This window comes from Oncorhynchus clarkii, chromosome 4, assembly GCF_045791955.1.
Source record: "Oncorhynchus clarkii lewisi isolate Uvic-CL-2024 chromosome 4, UVic_Ocla_1.0, whole genome shotgun sequence".
In the NCBI taxonomy this organism is placed as follows: Eukaryota; Metazoa; Chordata; class Actinopteri; order Salmoniformes; family Salmonidae; genus Oncorhynchus; species Oncorhynchus clarkii.
The window spans coordinates 23,740,204-23,761,588 of NC_092150.1; the positions used below are offsets into that span (position 1 = coordinate 23,740,204).

At 42.2% G+C, this 21,385-nt stretch overlaps 1 protein-coding gene across 2 annotated transcripts in view; it reads right to left on the reverse strand.

Moving 5' to 3' along the window:
- LOC139406625 (FAS-associated factor 1-like) overlaps positions 1-21,385 on the reverse strand; it is an 88,060-nt gene that overhangs the window by 21,729 nt on the left and 44,946 nt on the right. The window contains exons 9-15 of one of the 2 annotated variants that reach the window (XM_071149430.1): positions 16,482-16,577; positions 16,234-16,360; positions 16,071-16,134; positions 15,873-15,954; positions 12,280-12,434; positions 5,832-5,968; positions 5,521-5,609 (exon numbers count right to left, since the gene is read on the reverse strand). In XM_071149430.1, coding sequence (XP_071005531.1) covers positions 5,521-5,609; positions 5,832-5,968; positions 12,280-12,434; positions 15,873-15,954; positions 16,071-16,134; positions 16,234-16,360; positions 16,482-16,577 — 750 coding nt within the window. Of the gene's footprint in view, positions 1-5,520; positions 5,610-5,831; positions 5,969-12,279; positions 12,435-15,872; positions 15,955-16,070; positions 16,135-16,233; positions 16,394-16,481; positions 16,578-21,385 lie in introns of both variants that reach the window. The other variant, XM_071149429.1, reaches the window with a different exon arrangement.

Consider the following 21,385-nt stretch of genomic DNA (forward strand, 5'->3'; position numbering starts at 1 on the left):
AGTTTTAACCCTGAAGCCAGCCGCAACTGTTAAACTGACGACCGAAGTCAGCCTGCAGGCACCGGGCCCGCCAGAAGGAGCCTCTAGAGCACGATGAGCCACATAAATGTCAACCTATGTATCAGGTTGACATTTAAAATGTAGTGAAAATGATATGATTAAATATGACAATACTTTTGTGAAGATAACCGTGATTTTAGCCTTTTAAATGATAACTGTTTTTCATCTAAACTTGTGCCCAGTCAGTAGCCACGCCCCAGTGAGCTCAGAGTTCATGTGAGCATGATGGAACACCCTCTTTGGCCAGAGTGCTTAAAAGGACTCGCTAACGAAATGTACATTAGACCAAAACATGCCGGGTTACTGCTGGTGTTGATACCAAAAGACATGACGGTGGTCTACATGTTGAAATGGTTAGAAACTCTGAAGCGTTCCACCAAAACATCAGTGAAGATGATCACCTAGGAGACCAGGTGATCAGCTGTGCATGTTAAAGTTGTCCTAGAACTTTGACTAAAGACACGAGGTTGGAAGGAAGAAACCCCATCTCAGACTATCACTGGTACATCTAAAGTATCTAGTTTAATGAACACTCCAAGAGCAGAGAATATCTACAACTAAGGACATTGTGACCACTGGTGGACAACTAGAGACTTACATCGAGCCACTACCCATAGACCGAACGATTAGTTTCAACAGAGAAACACATCTACGCATAAATATATATTGCATTTCTAATCCGAATGAGCAGTGGTTAGGGTGGCAAGAATTTGTACTTCAGTGAGCGTTGCTTCCAAATGAAAAGTGAACTGTCTCTCCCTCCATCTTTCCCCACCCCCCCTTTCCATTGTGTAACAAGCCGTAATATCGTGTTAGTCCACTAGGGACGTTAATATCATGTAATTGTGTATGGGTATTCTGTGTTAGTTAATAAATAAATAATTAAATAAATGATTAAATAAATTTGTGTAGTACTGAATATTTAAAGGGCTAGGGTTCTTGTGTATCCACGGATTGTACGACGTTCAGAATGAGACTGATGTAATAATTTACTGTTATTGATGTAAGAGATATCTGTATATCGTTAGAGTTTAAGTCGGGAGATAGTATCTTGTTAAACTTTCCCGTGGTGTCCAAAATTCCTAATGAGTTACTTGATTTAAATTAATCATGTAGCAATTAGTTTGAGAAAATTAACAGTCAGATTATTGATAGTCACGTCACGACAGCTGTATACCATAAATACAGTAAACTGGGGTATTTGGAAATAGCCACGGGATGGTTTTTCAATCGTCAATACCGTAGAAACTATTTATTTGAAGTTTTTCCATACATGTTCATATTTGTAGCTACTTTGTAAGTAAATACCTGCAGTTAACTTGTGCAATACTTTAAGAGATAAAGGAGATCTCTTTCTCAATTTTTCTCAAAAAAATCCAATCCGGAAGTGCCTCATGTTTTGAAAGCGCTGCGTTCCAATGCGTCCCTATTGAGCAGTGAATGGGCTATCAACCAGATTACTCTTTCTCCGTATTCCCGAAGGTGTCTACAGCATTGTGACGTAGTTTTACGCATTTATGTTGAAGAATACCCGTAGGCGGCTACATTGCGCAAGTAGTCACCTGATGCTCCCAGAGAGATTCTCGCGTAAAATACAGAGGTAGCCATTACTCCAATCGGTCCTACTGAAAAACGAATTGTCCCGATGGATATATTATCGAATAGATATTTGAAAAACACCTTGAGGATTGATTATAAACAACATGCAACAACTCCTACCTCCATATGTATAACTTTATGAGCTGGATTGCCTGACTTTGCAATTAGTTTATTTGCGTTTGCACTCGTTAGCATATTTAGCTAGCAGCCTCCATGGAAATGTGCTATTACTTGTGATAATTTTGCACAATTGTGTTTTTGTGCCCCCTTGTGTACTAAACCGGTAACACAGTAAATCCCGGGATGAGAGAAGGACAGTATGACGATATGGAAATATGCATTCCACCCAACCCTAGCATCTACCATATCACACACTGAATAATGCAATAATACACACGCATGTGCGGGCATTTCAATGGTTATTTCCTTGTCCATACACTCATATGTTTAGCTGTAAGACAAACAGCCAAAGGGGCATAGCTGCTAGCTAGCTTACGTTAGCTAAAATAATTTTCTCAAATAGCAAAAAATTAAAGTTCAAGAACGGTTATCAAAGATTTTTATAACTAACCCAGGATAGAGCACAGGCTGTTTCCAGTGGGAACAAATGAGTCAAAGTGAGCAATAGAAGCAAGGAGGGGGGCAGAGCCAAGCCTGAGCTAGTGAGATCCTATTGGCGCGTTCTAGGATTTGCATATTTCCATTAGGGAACACCTACTCTGAAGTGCACGTGTGCAATAACTCCATTCGCCCTTGCACTCCTTCTAAACAACACAAAAAGTAGTTCACTCTAACATATTATAGTTTTGGGAACAGAAAACTATTGAGATAAAATGTTTCATCGATGAGAACATTTGCATAATGTCGACCAAAATCCATCTCGCTCCATCTTCTCCCACTGGCGCCACTGGGCTTCCTCTCAATCACCATATTTGGTAGTGAGTGGAAACGCCAACCGGATGCTTCACACTTATACATCCTGTGAAATATCTGGCTCATTGTTCTGTGATGTTATCGTACAGAGTCATTCATATTATACAGAGCTAGATAGCAAACTAAACAAAATGTCTGCATTATCCTCACATACATAACTTGCAAGCTAAGTTACATTGTCTCACGTCAGATGGCGTCACTCCCCGACGCTTGTCCCTCCACCGTGTAGGCAGAATCAACGCTCTCTCTGATGTAAGACAATGGTTATGTTAGCTAGCTAGTTAGTTGAATGCGAATGTCAGCCAATGATACAATTGCTAGATTGCTTTTCGTCATCCAGTGGAACAAACCTAGCTTCATTTCATCAATATCATGCAAATAATTACATGAAAAAAAGCTACTTGCAACTGAAAAAGTTGTTAATTCACTATGGAGTTGATGCTTGTGTTCCTGCTCACTTTTGCATTGAAATAAATGACGTGTTCTGATATTCCCTGAAAGCTAGAGTCAATTTCAGATTAACCGTCTTTTAGTGCAATTTCAAAAAACAAAACAAGTGTCTAATATAAGGAAAATGCCTATACATTTCATCAGTTTCAAAAACATTGCTCTATTACGATTTACAATGTAGGAGTGTTGGGCTGAAAGAGAATTGTGTTTACACTGCCCTGCGTGGAGGGGGGCAACACTCGGGCGAGTGCCGTGAGCGACCTCCGGAGGTAGCATTTGAAATGACTTTTTTTTACATTACAATAATGTCTCTTGACAATCGATACCGCTCTAGAATATCTCGAGAAAATCTCCTTAACGCTCGTCAATGTGGTCCAAATGGTGACATACTGTACTAATGCATTTGACTAATATAGGCACACTGAGCCTACGAATGTGTCAAAATAGTTAAATATTTAGCAATGAGATTGTACATGTTGTCAAGTGATTTAGCAAGTCATTGCACTTTCTAATGTTTGAGAAACAGATGAGCACTAGGAGTGACAAGTTCACCTCACAGCAGAGACAGGGTCTGGAATTTACAGGATGTGGTTGCAGATTCCTAAGGTTATTAATCACTATCGTACATTACCCACTCATGATAATTTGTTCTCCTGATTTGTGACATTATCACTTCACATTTCCCTCAATCCCGACAGGCATGTGTAATTATCACAACCAGTGACTGTTATGGAGACAGATGGCTTGTCAGTTCTGACAGAACATGACTTACTCTTCTTATAATGAACAGAAACATTCTAAATATGCCAAATTGAAAAGCTATTCAAGAAGAGGAATGTTGAATTAAAAGACTGACCCATAAAGGCCAATTTAATCATTTAAGAATCAAATTGTATGGTATGCTAATTTAATAACAGATTTTCTGTTCACAGCAAAAGCTGTCATATTTGCTTTGCATCTACGAAGACAATAGCAAGGCATTCAACTGAGCTTCTCCCCATGAAAACCTGTTAGTCAATTATTCATACATCTCTGAATGAAGCATATTACTGTAGCATCCAGTCTGGTCACACAGGACATACAGCTTGGTGACATGTGCACATAGCGTACATACCACTTGTTTCTTATTGGTCTTAAGGATTTTTCTGAAAGGGTAGGCATCCAATGAGAACCTAATGGGAATCACAGTTACAGACAGAAGTGTCAACACTCATCGGCTCACGTACAGTTACCCCCTGGCTGTGTGCAAAACACTAATGATGATTCCCGTGACTGAGATGCTGTAACAAAACTAAATCAACCACTGAAAGGTCACTAAACTAGTATTGTTACAACACCGTGGGAGTCTAACTCATCATATGATGTGACAGAGTCGAGGAATGAGAAAGACAGTCAACCAGCCAGCCAGCCAGCCAGGCCTAGTTCTGCTGAAGAATATGAGACAATCTCCGGTTTTAATCTACTATACTACACTGCTTCAGATGCCTTTCATCTCAGAAACAGAAACCACCTTGTGACCATTTAATTCTCTAAATCTATATCCCATCAACAAGAGTGAAAGGTCTAAAGACAAGTCAGCGGAGAGAGAATGTGTACTGTTATTCAAAGACATCTCGCAGTGACAAGTTTACGCCAAGTATTGAGCACATTGGATTGAGCTTGATGACACGTCACCTCGTCCAGACTGCTGATTAATGAGAGGTTATACAGTACAAAGAAACAGGGTATGGAGTCATTTGTAATCACTAACAACACAAACTATATGCCTGAGAAAGCATGGTCTAGTGTAGTCAGCTTAGGAGGACTACCTAAAGAATGCATTTCTTTGGTTATTGGATGTTGAGTAAATATCTGCTAAAGTGAGAGAATGGTTAAATAAATCCATTCATTGTGACACAGAAAAGAGAGCGTTCATGAGGTCAGGTGAATGTCTTTGACACAGAGGGACCCATACTGTCCCCACATTCCTGTCCTCACATGAAAGAATACCGCCTCTGTTTCATTGCTTTCTTCTCAGAGTGAAGTTTGTTTGTCAAGTTTCTATTGGATTAAAGCAGCAATAGACAGAGAAGGGTGAAAGAGAGAAGAGTTTGTATCCTGCTCCCATTGTGACGATCTTAGGCACAGTAAACTAAAACAAAATGGGAGGGAAATGAATTGTGCTTTCACTCCCTTGACCCAGATAAAGGGCCTCACAGAGTATGTATTCTTTGCCTTGGCCTTAAGTGGAGCTGGTGGCAGTCACAATGCATTCCGATTTGTCTCAGCATGTCCCCATTTAGCTCCCGGACAAACTATGGCATAATTATAAGAGATCGGCTCAAATGGCACAATAATTGGCTCCCTCTTGGCCTCCTGTGATGAAACAAATCATGGTATATTTCAGTGGCCATGGCCTAATAATGGCTTACATTTCAAACATCTACTCCCACTTAACTCTGTTCCTCTGTGTGCTTTCAGAGTTCCTCTCATACATACTTCATCCTTGATGTCCTCTTGCTGCTGAGCTGTGAAGATTTCCATTGCACCCATTAGTCTCATCATCAACTCATCCACTGTCGTGTTGCCTTGAAATAGTAAAAAAAAGACATTTAAGAAATACAATTTTAAAATGCCTTTTGGGATAATTATTATTAATTTTTTTAAATCACAAATACATGACTATTTCAGCATTGTCAGAGGGTCAAAGTAATTTGGTTGAACATATATTAGAGCTCTCCAAGACGTATTTTCAACCAGAATGTGATTGTTCAACCCATTGATATTGTTGAGATTTATGCAGTCATTACCTTGAATAACATTTAAAACTTCATTTGATGTCCTCTTTCCCATGACAATAAGGAGGAGGGGGAACTGATCTGTCTTGTATGTCCGAATCGTCTGTGCCACCACACTGCCAAAGTGCCTCGTGCACATAGTGAGTAGTCTGGGAAAGGAAAAGACGGGACAGATATTTTTTCACATGAACAGCACTTGAATGAACAGCACTTGGTACACCGCTCACAGCAGTAAAGGAAACCTCCACCCAAAAACTATTTTGGTATTAGTTTCATTAGTCCATTGTTGACGTAGTCCCAAAATGTCTTGCTTGTCAGCACTCAAGTTAAGTTATGAAATCATCCATGTACGATGCATTTTGCATCAAATGTTTTGCTTATCAGCACTCAAGTTTTCAAGATATGAAATCATCCCTATACAGGGTTGACTATGTCAACAATGGACTAATGAAACAAATACCAAAAAGATAGTTTTTGGGTGGAGGTTTCCATTAAGGACTTTAAAACCAATTCTGCCTTATCTTCCAGGAGAGGTCCCTGTCTAAATAAGCCAGGCAGACAAATTAGTATTCCCCACCAGTGGTGATGAATTGATAGGGCAGAGAGGATTTCTTATTCCATTACAAAGACAGAACTTTAAATTAACATTTCACTAGAATGAAAAGGGTAGCAGGCAGGCCCTCGGAGCTCACTGTAAATGTCATAATATTAATGAATCGCTATAGACTGAATGCAAATATAGATTCGCTTTTTCACTCGCCTTTTAATAAGATCCATTTTAATAACTGGCTGGTAAAATAGAGGAGTAATGGAATGGGTGGAGGACGAGGTCAGAGAGGAGAGGGATGGAGTGAGTGGTCTGGGCGTGGCTGCTACTTATTAATCATGAATTCAAAGTTGAGAGAGCTAGTTGCATTACTTTTCAAACTGTGCAATGGAACAACGGTGGCTCAATGCTTAACCATGGGAAGCATGAACACCAATCTCCATCAGCATTCCAGGAGAAACAAGGTCATTTCAACCACAATCCTTAACCCCAACATTACTCAAACCCTAAGTCAACACCAACTAGCTCATGTAGTTGCTCATGAGTTCTGACGATGCGGCTGACTTGTCTTTTGTCCATTCTACTGTGGTTAAGGCGAGGGGTTCTCCCCCTGACACAGTGAAGTTAAGATGATGTCCATGCCCTGCCCTTGTCCCTGCTCTAGAGGGCCCTGAAAATGCCTAACCATGGCCAGGCCAAAAGAATGGAAAGGGGTAATTCTAACCTGTCACCAAGGACTTGGGAACAATCATCAGGGCCTTCAGAGAAACCCAATCTTAATTCCCTTAAACAACAACCTCCTTTTGTTCCAATCAATCAAACACCCCAGGAGTCAAACCAAAACAGTAAAAACCTGTTTCAAGGAACCAACTATGTAATCGGACACAATACAGCCTTTTTTTAAAAAAAATTTACACCTACCATACAAGGCTAATGCTTGATTTCTTTTACTCCTGAGTTTGTAAACCAAAAGTGAAGAAAATGTTTCTACATATGGTGCACAATAACAAGTACTGACACAGCATCACATATAAAGGATGAAAATTGTGTCTCAGGCTAGGAAGTAAGGATTAGGAGTGTTTTAACGATGCATCTTTCCTACAACGGCTGAAGATGGCATGGTGTTTTGGGAAACGCATGTTGACAGAATGTTAGCTAAGTGTGTCATTGAGGCTTGTGTCAGTACTGATAGGATTTAAATCAAATGCAGCGCTGCTCTCGTATCAGCTTTCTCCATTCAAATTTTACCTTAAAATTAGATTTATTCCACAATATTGACGACAGATCAGCTCCTAGAGATGTCTCAAATATTGAGGTGGTTTATTCTAATGCTAATCCAGATTTGGTACATCATTGCGCACCTTGTTACACATGAAATATATTGAAGATAAATTTACCAACAGTAGCCTAAAATTAGCAAAATAGAACTCAACTGAATTAACATGACATTTTAATATTACTTATTTATATAGGCTATTTATGCAGTCATCACAGTTTTTATTTGAAGCATCTTTTCCTCCTTCACTTGTTGAACAAATGCAAAAGAAAATGGCAACTTTGTATTTGTCGTCACATTAGTTCTGAAGTCATCAGTGGTCACAGAAAGACAGATGAACATCATGATCTTCGGTGTATAAAGTGACGCGGAAGGACAAAAAAGGCACCCACCCAAAAACGCACTTCGCTGTTCTATGAGTGGTCTGAGGCAGTGAATACATAACAAGGGTTTTCAAGGGAAACTTCACTAACGATGGTTTTGGGAAACTGTTCTGATATTTACGCTCCTACGAAGGTCCTAAAGAAATGTATTTTTTGGGTGGTTTGGTAGAGTTACAGGTTTGAAGGGTGGATTTACATCTCTTCAACATCAGATTTTTCCAGCATGTCACCTGTGTATCTTGGTGACAAAACTCTAAATCACCTTTACTCCACACACAGACCCCCAAACAAGGCTCTCCCTTACCTGCAATTTGGCAAATCTTATCACAAATCTATACTCCTGCTTACAAGCAAAAACCAAAATAGGAAGTACCAGTGACACATTCAATACGGAAGTGGTCCGATGAGGCGAACGCTACACTACAGGATTATTTCGCTAGCACAGACTGGATTCTGCTTCGGGATTCATCCGATAACATTGAGTTGACGACCACAGTCCCCGGCTTCATTAATAAGTTAATTGATGACGCCGTCCCAAAAATGACCGTATGTACATATCCCAACCAGAAGCACTGGATTACAGAAAACATACGCACTGAGCTGAAGGCAAGAGCTTAAACTTTCAAGGAGCGGAACACAAACCTGGACGCTTATAAGAAATTCCACCACGACCTTCGACTAGCCATCAAACAAGCATAGCATCAATAAAGGACTAAGATCGAATCCTACTATGCCAGCTCTAACGCTCGTCGGATGTGGCAGGGCTTGCAAACTATCACAATGTGAAACCAAGCCGAGAGCTGCCCAGTGACGAGGGCCTACCAGACGAGCTAAACGCCCTCTATGCTCGTTTCTAGGCAGGCAACACTGAAGCATGCATGAGCGCACCAGCTGTTCCGAACAACTGTGCGATCTCACTCTCTGCAGCCAATGCGAGTAAGACCTTTAAATAGGTTAACACACCAACAGTCCCTCCAAGGCTGTTGCACCCCAAAATAAAAACAGATTTTTGTATTGAAAATCATACCTTGGTATACCCTATTAAAAGATAGATCGCCCAAGAGTACCTTGGATGTGTTGTGGCCAAAGCAACATTACTGTTTCAAGTGCGAGTGCAGCTATTCGCATACCATAAATGTCATAATGTATAGACAAACAAAATAAGGATAACAATTCAAACTATACAGGAGCTTCTCATCCAAACCATATTGCTAATAGTGTTGCACAGTTTCTTAATTAATGCAATAATTCACAAATGTCTGGATATTTTGAAAGCCTTTCATTTTCAATTTGGCTCACAGAGCAAAAATGCTGTCTTCTGGTATTAAGGTAATTCTTACAGGGACATGTGGTGCCTTTACCTTGTACCACTCAGAGGTATGTGGGGATGGCCACCTAATCATACCCAGCATACAATTGGCTCATTCATCCCCTCTCCCCTGTAACTATTCCCCCAGGTCATTGCTGAAACATAAGGTGATGGCAGTGCATGAATGCCGCAACACTGGGCCTCAGGACCTCTTAACGGAATTTTGCCATCAATAAAATGCAATTGTGTTCGTTGTCCGAAGCTTACAGCCTGCCCATACCATAACCCCACCATGGTGCACTCTGTTCACAACGTTGACATCAGCAAACCGCACAACGCCATACATCTGCCCGGTACAGTTAACCAGGAATCATCCGTGAAGAGCACACTTCTCCAGCGTACCAGTGGCCATCGAAGATGGACATTTGCCCACTGAAATCTGCTACAACACCAAACTGCAGTCAGGTCAAGACTCTGAGGACGACAAGCATGCAAATGAGCTTCCCTGAGATGGTTTCTGACAGTTTGTGCAGAAATTATTTGGTTGTGCGAACCCACAGTTGAATCAGTTGTCCAGGTGGCTGGACTAAGACGATCCCGCAGGTGAAGAAGCTGGAAGTGGAGGTCCTGGGCTGGCACGGTTACACGTGGTCTGCGGTTGTGAGGCCGGTTGGTCGTACGGTCAAATTCTATAAAAGGACGTTGGCGGTGGCTTATGGTAGCGAAAGTAACATTAAATTAAATTGTGTTGTGTGACAAAACTGCACATTTTAGAGTGGCCTTTTATTGTAACCAGAACAAGGTGCACGTGTGAAATGACCATGCTGTTTCATCAGTTTCTTGATATGGCACACTTGTCAGGTCGATGGATTATCTTGTCATAGGAGAAATGCTCACTAACAGGGATGTAAACAGATTTGTGCACAACAATGAGAAATAATATTTTTGTGCGTATGGAACATTTCTAGGATCTTTTATTTCAGCTCAGGAAACATGGGACCAACTTTTTACATGCTGCGTTTATATTTTTGTTCTGTGTAGGTGGCGTCGCCAAAGTAGTGTAAAGAGGCTCTAAATCAGCTCACTATCTCCGCACAAATTGTTCATGTTTCCTTGGACTGTTAGGTTCACGTCTTTACATCAGTCATGCGTGAGATCTTGAGAGACTGCTGCCACCCCACCCCAGTGAGCAGCCAACAAGCTCTCCAGGTGTGCTTTAGTCAATCACGTGGAATAGGAACCGGATGCTACTCACACAAAACAGACACTTTCTGTGCAGACGTGTTGAATGGAAAATGGAATTTCTCCAGATATTCTCTTGTTTTGATTACACAGAGCTTATGAAAAAGTCGGATGACTGCACGATAACCTTCACTGGTAATGTGTTGAATAATGAGTTCAATTCCATTATTGATCAGTACAGCACCATATGATGCATTAAAATAGACGAGATGTGGTACGAAAGTGGGCAGTCAAAACATAGAATCAAAAGCAAAACAGATTACAAAATGAAAGATGTCGTTTCAGAGTACGTTTATTCATAAATAAGTTCAATATTTGCTGTGTATGAGGTTCAGTGTCCATGTGGTATTTCAAAGACATTTCCCATGGGTGACAATTGGCATGTTTTCAGCAGATCTGGCTTTATGCATAATAATTAATAACTAAACTAAGAGGACTGTGATAATACAGAGGCAACCTAAGTGGCTCATTTTACGCTATGAGGCCCTAGAAATTAGGATACCTTCTTAATAGTTAGTCACTGCGACTCGTGCCCATCATCAGTGATGGATTAACCTAAGAGTTTCAAGTGTTAATGTCACAGTGAAATGCCTTTCTTGCAAGCTCCAAACCCAACAGAGCTTACAGAGCAATAATCATTGTCAATGTAGCACAAAAAAAAATAACATTAGGCAGAACAAAAACATACGAGAAATAAAAATAAGAACACGAGAAGTGAGACGCTATTATACAGGGTCAGATCCAATACCATATTTACAATGTGCAGGGATACTGGTGCAGAGATGAGTGCGTGAGAACTTGGGGAAAACAGCTCCAGATGTTGCTTGCCTTTAATCTGCAATAAAAAGGCTCAGCTGGGCGCAAAAAGCAAGAAGCAAAGGGAGAAAGGGTACAGAAAGAGGGAAGGAATATCCTTAAAGGAAATAAAAAAGGAGTGAGGTCAAAGTGTCTGAGCCTCACCCCCGGTTTTTCGTAAACGCCTCCTACCAGGGGGTGGGCTTAGCCCTGAAGTCTAGTGGAAGGAAAATCTAGGGCCTGCCGCGGAGCAAGAGGCTGCTGCTGTGCCCCAATCAAACCTCCATCTGGCTACCGGCCGGGCCCTCTCTCCTCCTCCATCTTCCCCACAGCAGACATCACACCTGGGCCGCAACCTCATTCTCCCCCTTGGCTAGGGGAGGAGGAGAGCAAGGCCAGGGAGAGGCCAGCCTGGCTTTGGGGTCAAGAGTGGAAGGCTTGAGAGTGTAGTTGGGTAATGCTAAGCACAAGGAGTCACATACTGGAACAGCCACAGCCTAGGTGGAAAGAAGGAGTTGGAATCTGCTGTGAATCGGAAACTAACTGTTGTGAAGTTACGGAGGAGAGATAAAGTTGTTGTCACGTTGATAAGACAACTCCCTCAGCCTTGGGTAAATAGATATGGTCTCCCAGGCAACGCAGACTTCATGTGAGCTTCATTTCGAACTGACCCTCCATTGAGGCAGATTAGTGAAGATTGCCCAATTGGGGCCTCATACTGCAAACACAAGTGCTTTTGTTAGCACACATCCCCCTTCCCGATGAAGAGGGGCTTGAGTTAAAGAGAAGGTGGTGCGGAGTTGGCGACTGGGGGCTGAATATTATCCACTTCTCAGTTTCTCTAATATTCAGTCTGTTCTCCAGTAGTGGATTCCTGAGATGTGATGAGGGCATATACTTAGACATACCTGGCTTTGTTAGCTTCTTTAGTGACATCCCAGGCCCATGTGATGAAGTTCTGGCTCAGATAGGACACTATGGAGTCTGCACACATCATCTGGGAGCAGAAGACATTGCCGAGCACACTCTCGTCGTTGTGGAGGTAGATTGCCAGCAGTTTTCTCTGTGGAAACGGACAGCAGAGGTATTTCATTAGAGGTGTGAGGATTTAGAAGCCAATGAGTTAATGACCAGCCAGACCCTGAAACAGGGGCTTCACCCAACACAGCACTGGAAAGGGGAGACAAGTGTCCTTGCTCAGAGTTTGGTTATATTATCATTGAAGGGAGAGGTTTTATACAGCTTTCGCACGTCGTTCGACAGGAGACCGCGAGTAAAGAGACTGCTTTCACAGACAAGGCCAAACCAGTCAAACGCAAAACACACAAAATCAAATGAACAGGGAGTAAATAAAACTTCCTTTGAGGCGGCCAATGAGAAAACAAAAACAGACAAAATCACTTTATTTTACACCAAATGCCATTGGCCTTCTCAGGTTAACAGCAGGAGCGGACAATATTGACAATGCTCTAAATCCATGGATAGACACCATATGAGCCACAGATTCTCAAGACTCACTGACAACTCATTAAAAAACAAACACAGCCACAAACAAAAGGTTCTCTTGGATGATGTAGGAAATAAAGCCCTCTAAATTACAGAACACTCACTCAAATTTCTTTCTAACCCCCTATGTTCCTTACAACACTCGAAGGAGCTCATTTCTCAGGATCTGCTCTATATACCAAAAGCAAAATCCACACAGGCAGAAAAGTGAGGGAAAGTAAAAAGAAAGTTGTGCTATATTGTGGCCTGTGTAGAAAAGGAGTGGGAGAGCACTGCTGTGTTTGCTCAGCGATTAGAGGTTTAGAATAAGCTCCCTGGTTCCTAGCGGGAAGGAGCTTGGGGCTAATTCAGTGGCCCAATTGAACGCCCTGAAAAGATTAAACACTCATGCTGAGAAGACAAGCAAATGCAGCCTTGAGGAGAGTTTTTTTTTTCTCCTTCTCACAAAAGACGAAATGAGACACGCACACACTCATTATCTTATACATACGTGCACGTAGGTGCATGGACACGCACACACTCATCCCTCTGCAACTTATAGAAAGTGCTATGTCTCCGGAGGACATTTTCACAAACCGTAGGTTCAAAAACATACATTCTGTAAAGAAAAGGGAAAAGCCCTCTTCTCTAATAACACCCAATCACAAAGTTCATTGTTTTACTTAAACGGTCTTCTCTAACTGTTCCCCATCTTCTTTCACGTTTCATCTTTTGTAGTGCATTTCTAAGCAGGGACAAATCGCCTGTAAAACTAAATTACTAGGTTCAACCCGAGCTAGAAAGTGACCCAAAAGCTGCTAGTGTGAATCATCCCACCTGTTCACCATACAGACAAGGGGAAGAGGAGGAGAGTGAAGAAGCTTGAGAAAACCGATCTGTTCTGTGAATCAGACTGTAGTGATTTTCACACAGCACCCTGTCAGTGTTCACTCTTGTCTGTTCCTCTTCTAGTGTAGACCAGAGCCATGTGAACCAGGTAGCCGTTGGCCAGGAGCTGGCAACCAGAATGGGCTCAACTCACATACGGCTGCTTTTTTGTGTCCGGCCTGGACCATATGATTATCTGCAACATGAGTAGGAATTCTCCCACACAGGTGCTCCACTGGGGGCTGAATAGAGTGACAACTGGCAGATGAAGACCAGTCTGAGAACAAAATGTAGAACCTAACTCATCTTTAACCACGTCACACAGACACAGATTGTTATGAGAATGCAACACGACACCAGTGAGAAAACAGCCATTTGTTTTGTTTTACAAATGAGTTTCTGTAGTATGGGTCATTAGAGGATAAGGTAAAAATACACCTGCCTGATAACTGTGGCCCCTGATAAACACACTACCATATCTCATTTGTGACAGCCAGCCAGTTTATGTACTTGTGTTGTGGGAGGACATTTTTAATTATATCCCGTGTTGGGGAGTGGAGGAAACGGGTGAAAGTGATCATCCACAGCAGCCTCAAGAAAAGCAAACACTTCAAAATGAAGACCTCAAATTACTGCTCCCCTGACCCCACACACTGAAAACACACATTCAGATCAACGCTTTAACAGATGGTAGGTACATAATTGAACTGATTGAAAACACATGATTTTGTATTAATAGCTATATTTAGTCTAACCACTTCTGAATTCATGTTTTTTTTTTTAGGCGCAATAACAGGGTCAAAAATGAAGTGAATACAAAGCAATAGCATTCAATTGTAGAATTGCATTAAAATAATAGTCTTTACACAGTTGAAACTAATAGTCTAAATATTCAGCTGGGCTTCAGTTCACCTGACTGGAACTGTTCTAGTAGAAACAAATGAAAATATTAAAAGCCACTAAAATGATCACTTTCACCAGAGCAGGGAGGGATGAATGAAAATATGTTTATCCATTTCCCTACCTGGTATCGATTTCTCTTCTTTCCCCCTCATTGCTCTTTTGCTAAATTACGGGGGATTTAAGAGGATACTTGAGTGTGATAAAACCCTCACCCCGGCACTGCTATGAATTTTGATGCGTGTCTTTGTGCGAGTGAGAGCAGGGTTACTCCGATTAACCACACCGTTAAGGGGATTTAAGAAGAGCCTTGGCAGTGATGGGTGGCCTGTCTGAAGAGCCTTACTGCTGATCCCCTGGAGGGCTCAGCAGCCCAAAGCATTTTCATTAAGGCTGGATTGAGGCGCATCTCCCCCTCCAGAAACACTTCATCAAATGTAGTGTTTTACTTAGTGATTAGCCCGTCAGCCTTTGAGACTGAGCAAAATCTCTCCACGGCCCCCCTTCTCCTGAAATGTGCACCGTTCCAATATCCACTTAATGAACAACTAGTTGCAATGACAAGAAGGGAGCGATTTAGACCAATTTTGTCAAGAGGACAGTGGTGGTGGTTGGGGAGGGGAGGTATAGTTGACACCCAATGGTCACATCATTGGGAGTCAAATGCGTGTGCGTTTCTCCAGTCTCATCTCCTCCAGGCCTACAGGCAGAGCTGGGGGTCAGCTGCATGTGTCCCTTCATATTGGTTTATTTTCATTGACACAATGTACAGTCTCCGGCTAGACCACAGAGAGGATATCCACAGCGAGGGGGCCATATTGCACTGGCTTAGCAAAGAGGATATCAGCTGGGAGACAGGCAAGACGCCAACCAAGCCTCTGCCTCATGGTCTAAAACCCCCCAAACATCTTGCTGTGTTCTCCCATTCTAATAAGACAGTAATCCACACAAGCTGTCAGTTGATACAACCCTCGTTAAAAGGACAAAGCAGAAAAATGAAGAAAAATTGTGGGCTAAAAATAAAGTGGCAGCTGTCGTGAAACAAATTTTATGAGCTTTATGAGAGGAATCAAATGGTGGCTCTTTTTGAACAAACACTCCAACTTTTTATTTCAAAAACCATCCAAGTATTTAAAAAATAAATAAGAATTGACAACAGTCGTATAGTATCATGTCCTGTAAACCTGTAAATCATACTACCGAGACAGGCTCCTGTATTGTTACTTACATCTCTGGCTTTGCCATAGAAGGCCTCTTGAGATGCAGCCTCCAAAGTCCCAATGAAGAACACTGGATGACATTCTCCATACCTGCAGCAAACACAAAAAGGAGATAGATCAATAAGCAAGAATGCATGAACTTCCACATCTTTTGAGAAGCACTGACCCCTTTTGATGCTAACGATAAAACAATACTAAAAACCTACCTTGTGGTAAATTCAGCAGTAAAGTGCATTAAGGCATCAACTTCATTTTCAGTGTTCTCTGGCACTGCAGAGAGTAAAAAGCATTAGCTTAATAACAGATTGATAAACAATAAATCAAGCTTTTTGAATCGAGTGGCAGCATCACACTCAGTGAGGTACGTACTCAAGGGGGCTTTCCGACAGCCTGTAGAAGTCCCCATTCCGAACATCTCTGATTCGTCCACTCCAAATTCAGATGCATCCTCAAAGTCATCCCCTTCGCTGTCACTTACCATGTGAACATCTGCGCACTGTATAAACACATTCACTTCAGTATTGTTGACCTATCAAAACACAATAGAAAATGTAAAAGAAGGCCAAATAAACTGTGTGTGTGTGTGTGTGTGTGTGTGTGTCTCTCTCTCGCTCTACCTCTTCTGTTGGCTCCCGGGTGTTGGCTGGTGAGGACCTTCGACACACACCGAGGTGATGGCAGGGGTAGCTGATTCCAGAGGCAGCTAGTGTCATCTGGGGATAGAAATCACTGAGATCAGTAAAAAATATTTACAATAAAAAATCTGAATGAACTTAATCTATTCATTCCAATTTTAACCTTTAAAATACACTGAACAAAAATAAAACAACATGTAAAGCATTAAAAATAAAAAAAATACCATAAATATTCCATGCACACAAAAACCTTCTCTTAAACTTTTCGCACACATTTGTTTACATCCCTGTTAGTGAACATTTCTCCTTTGCCAAGATGATCCATCCACCTGACATAAAGAAGATGATCACTACACAGCATGATCATTACACAGGTGCACCTTGTGCTGGGGACAACAGAATGCCCTATAAAATGTGCAATTCTGTAACAAAATACCACAGATTTCACAAGTTGAGGTTACAATTTGCCCGATTTCCTTATATGAACAGAAATTAAGTAAAATCTTTGAAATTGTTGCATGTTGCATTTATACAATACATGACCAAAAGTATGTGGACACCTGCTCGTCAAACGTCTCATTACAAAATCACGACTTGCTAACAGCCTTCAGGTATCTGTTAAGGCTTTCCACTAGATGTTGGAACATTGCTGTAGGGACATGCTTACATTCAGCCACTAGCGCATTAGTGAGGTTGGACATTGATGTTGGGCGATTAGGACTGGCTTGCAGTCGGCGTTCCAATTAATCCATAAGGTTTTCGATGGGGTTGAGGACAGGGCTCTGTGAAGGCCAGTCAAGTTCTTCCACACCGATCTCAACAAGCCATTATTTAAAAAAACAAATCATGTAAACCTTTAACTAGGCAAGTCAGTTAAGAACAAATTCTTATTTACAATGACGGCCTACCGGAGAACAGTGGGTTAACTGCCTTGTTCAGGGGAAAAAGGACAGATTTTTTACCTTGTCAGCTCGGGGTTCGATCCAGCAACCTTTCGGTTACTGGCCCAACGCTCTAACCACTAGGCTACCTGCCGCCCCCAAAAGGCATTCCAATACCCGGAGTCGAACCCAGAATCATGTAGAAAGTCATTGTATGCTGTAGCATTAAGATTTCCCTTCACTGGAAATAAGGGGCCTAGCCTGAACCACAAAAAACAGCCACAGACCATTATTCCTCCTCCGCCAAACTTTGAAGTTAGCACTATGTATTCGGGCAGGTAGCGTTCTTCTGGCATCCGCCAAACACAGATTCATCCATTAGAATGCCAGATGGTGAAGCGTGATTCATCACTCCAGAGAACGCGTTTCCACTGCTCCAGAGTCCAATGGTGGCAAGCTTTACACCACTCCAGCCAATGCTTGGCACTGCACATGGTGATCTTGTGTGCGGCTGCTCGGCCATACAAATCCATTTTCCGAAGCTCCTGACGAACAGTTATTGTACTGATGTTGCTTCCAGAGGCAGTTTGGAACTTGGTAGTGAGATTTTACGAACTGACTTGTTGGAAAGGTGGCATCCTATAACGGTGCCACGATGAAAGTCACTGAGCTCTTCAATAAGGCCATTTTACTGCAAATGTTTGTCTATGGAGATTGCATGGCCGTGCGCTCAATTTTATACACCTGTCAGCAACGGGTGTGGCTGAAATAGCCGAATCCACTACGGGGTGTCCACATACTTTATTTTATTTCAGTATAAATATACAGTGGGGTCCGAAATGACTGACACCGTTGATAAAGAGGAGCAAAAATGGCTGTATAAAATAAACAATTCAAATACTGAGACAATGCATATAGTATGGGTAACCGTTTGATTAGCTGTTCAGGAATCTTATGGCTTGGGGGTAGAAGCCTCTTGGATCTAGACTTGGCGCTCCAGTACCACTTGCAGTGAGGTAGCAGAGAGAACAGTCTGACTAGGGTGGCTGACGTCTTTGACAATTGTTAGGGCCTTCCTCGGACACTGCCTGGTATAGAGGTCCTGGATGGCAGTGATGTACTGGGCCGTACGCACTAACCTTTGGAGTGCCTTGCAGTTGGAGGCCAAGCAGTTGCCATACCAGGCAGTGATGCAACCAGTCAGGATGCTCTCGCTGGTGCAGCTGAAGAACCTTTTGAGGATCTGAGGACCCATGCAAAATCTTTTCAGTCTCCTGAAGGGCTTTGTAGTGCCCTCTTCACGACTGTCTTAGTGTGTTGGACCATGATAGTTTGTTGGTGATGTGGACACCAAGGAACTTGAAGCTTGACAGCTCCGTCGATGTGAATGGGGATGTACTCGGTGCTCCATTTTTCCTGTGGTCCACAATCATCTAGGGAGAGGTCGTAATCCAGGCACCACAAGGCCAGGTCTCTGACCTCCTCCCTACCGGCTCTCACATCATTGTCATGATCAGGCCTACCACTGTGATCAGGCCTACCAGATGTGTTTGTTACCTACCCTTACCACCTGGGGGCAGCCCATCAGGAAGTCCAGGATCCAGCTGCAGAGGGAGGTGTTTAGTCCCAGGGTCCTTAGCTTAGTGATAAGCTTTGCGGGCACCATGGTGTTGAACGCTGCACTGAAGTCAATGAATAGTATTCTCACGGAGGTGTTTCTTTTGTCCAGGTGGGAAAAGGAAGAGTGGAGTGCAAAATAGATTGTGTCATCTGTGGCTCTGTTGGGGCGCTATGCAAATTAGAGTGGGTCTAGGGTTTCTGGGATAATGGTGTCGTGAGCCATGACCAGCCTCAAAGCACTTCATGACTACCAACCTGAGTGCTACGTGGTAGTTATTTAGGCAGGTTACCTTCGCTTTCTTGTGCACAGGGACTACGGTGGTCTGCTTGAAACATGTTGGCATTGCAGACTCAGACAGGGAGAGGTTGAAAATGTCAGTGACGACACCTGCCAGTTGGTCAGCGCATGCTCGGAGTACACGTCCTGGTAATCCGTCTGGCCCCGAGGCCTGGCAAATGTTGACCTGTTTAAAAGGTCTTACATCGGCTGCGGAGAGCGTGATCACACAGTCGTCTGGAACAGCTGGTGATCTCATGCATGCTTCACTGTTGCTTACCTTGAAGCGAACATAGAAGTAATTTAGCTTGTCTGGTAGGCTTGATTCACTGGGCAGATCGCGGCTGTGCTTCCCTTTGTAGTCTAATAATTTGCAAGCCCTGCCACATCGGACAAGCGCCGGAGCCGGTATAGTACGATTCAACCTTATATTACATACAGTAATTATTTGGTCATCCTTATCAAGGGTGTCAATTTCGGACCCCACTGAAAGGAGGAGTCAAGGGAGAAATAGATCCAAGTTCAGCATTCACAGAAAAATCATTTAGATTTTCTGATATGATTAGAAGAAAGCAAAGTTTATCCAGCCTGTTATGGGGAATAAATATTCATGGTTTATGGACAACCTAACTATAGACCCTGTAAATGTCACCTACCACAGAGGTGGGACTCATTAAAGACGGTCTATACGGCTAGACCAAGGGATAGGGTAGAGGCTAAGGAGAGTGATGGTACCCCACTACCCATGTGTTGTCCCGATCTAAGAATTTTGACTTCGATACCTAAACCAGGTTTAGTATCACGATATGAGATACCAAAATGATACCACGGCCACAAAAATAATATTAGCCAAAGTCACAGAATGGCACTTGATCCAGACAGATCTTGAGTTCAATATCATCAAGATTTTGCATCAAGATGCATTATTAATGAATCAATTATACAGTAAATTGACAGTTAGCAAATCTAAAAACATAACAGTAATAATTTATTTAAATGGTAAATCTCTACTGATAAACTGGGTAAATCAAGATGTAGCAGAGGCCTATTCATAATACAGGTGAATGTATATTCAATAGGAGTGTGTGCATGCATTGAGTTATTGAGCTTGTTTTGGCTGATTTCATTGGGCTACATTTGGGACTTTTTTTATTGTATTGATCAACAACATTTGCATAGAAGAAGCCATCTCTCCCTTCATAAAAATGTGTGCAGTCTAAGACCTATGACATCATTCACACACAGTCAGTTCGAGGCTAGAGCAAAGATTATCTTGACAGAGATGAGGCGGGGAGAGGAAATTAATAAATCACTTTTTTGGTGACAATAAGCAACATTTAGTGTTATGGTTTGCATATCACAAACAATAATTAATGTTAGCTTCAGCTGTAAGGTAGCAAGGAAAGTTAGCCTACAAAGCTGGAAGCAACCTGGTATCTTCTTGCAATGTAAACAGGGCCGGGTTAAAGCAGGGGCTTACCAGGGCTGAAGCCCCTGGGCCAGGCCCGTGGGAGGACCAAGAGGCAGCACAAAAAAAACAAGTACAAAAACCTTATAAAAAAGTCAATATAAACTGTATATATTATCTATATAAAAATGTGTGCGGTCTCATTAAGACAATGTCATTCACACACAGTCAGTTCAATTCACCTGGTCAGTCTAAGTCAAGGAAAGAGCAGGTGTTAAATGTTTGTACCAGGCCCAAAAAAAAATCATCCTCACGTGTGGAAATTGTAAAAACGCCGCCGCTCAACTGTAGCCTACGACACATAGCAAACGTTGATGGCTTTATTATAAAGGGGCTTCTTCTTCAACAGTAAATTTACCACGCATCGAAATGCGTCTTGGTGCACATATTTGTTTACCGAAAATGATGGTGTGCCAGAAAGGGGGGCATGAGACCTATTAAGAAAACAAAGCCCCGGGGCCTATGATTTCTTAATACGGCACTGATTGTAAAGTTTCTAGACGGTAACGGACATTGTTTTGTGAACAGTAATTAACAATTTAAACAATTCTACATGCCATGTTGCATTATTTAAGTGTGTTAACTTCTATGCAGCCGACTCCCAGTGCAGTGGTTTCTCAGGACAGGATAGAGCTAGCAG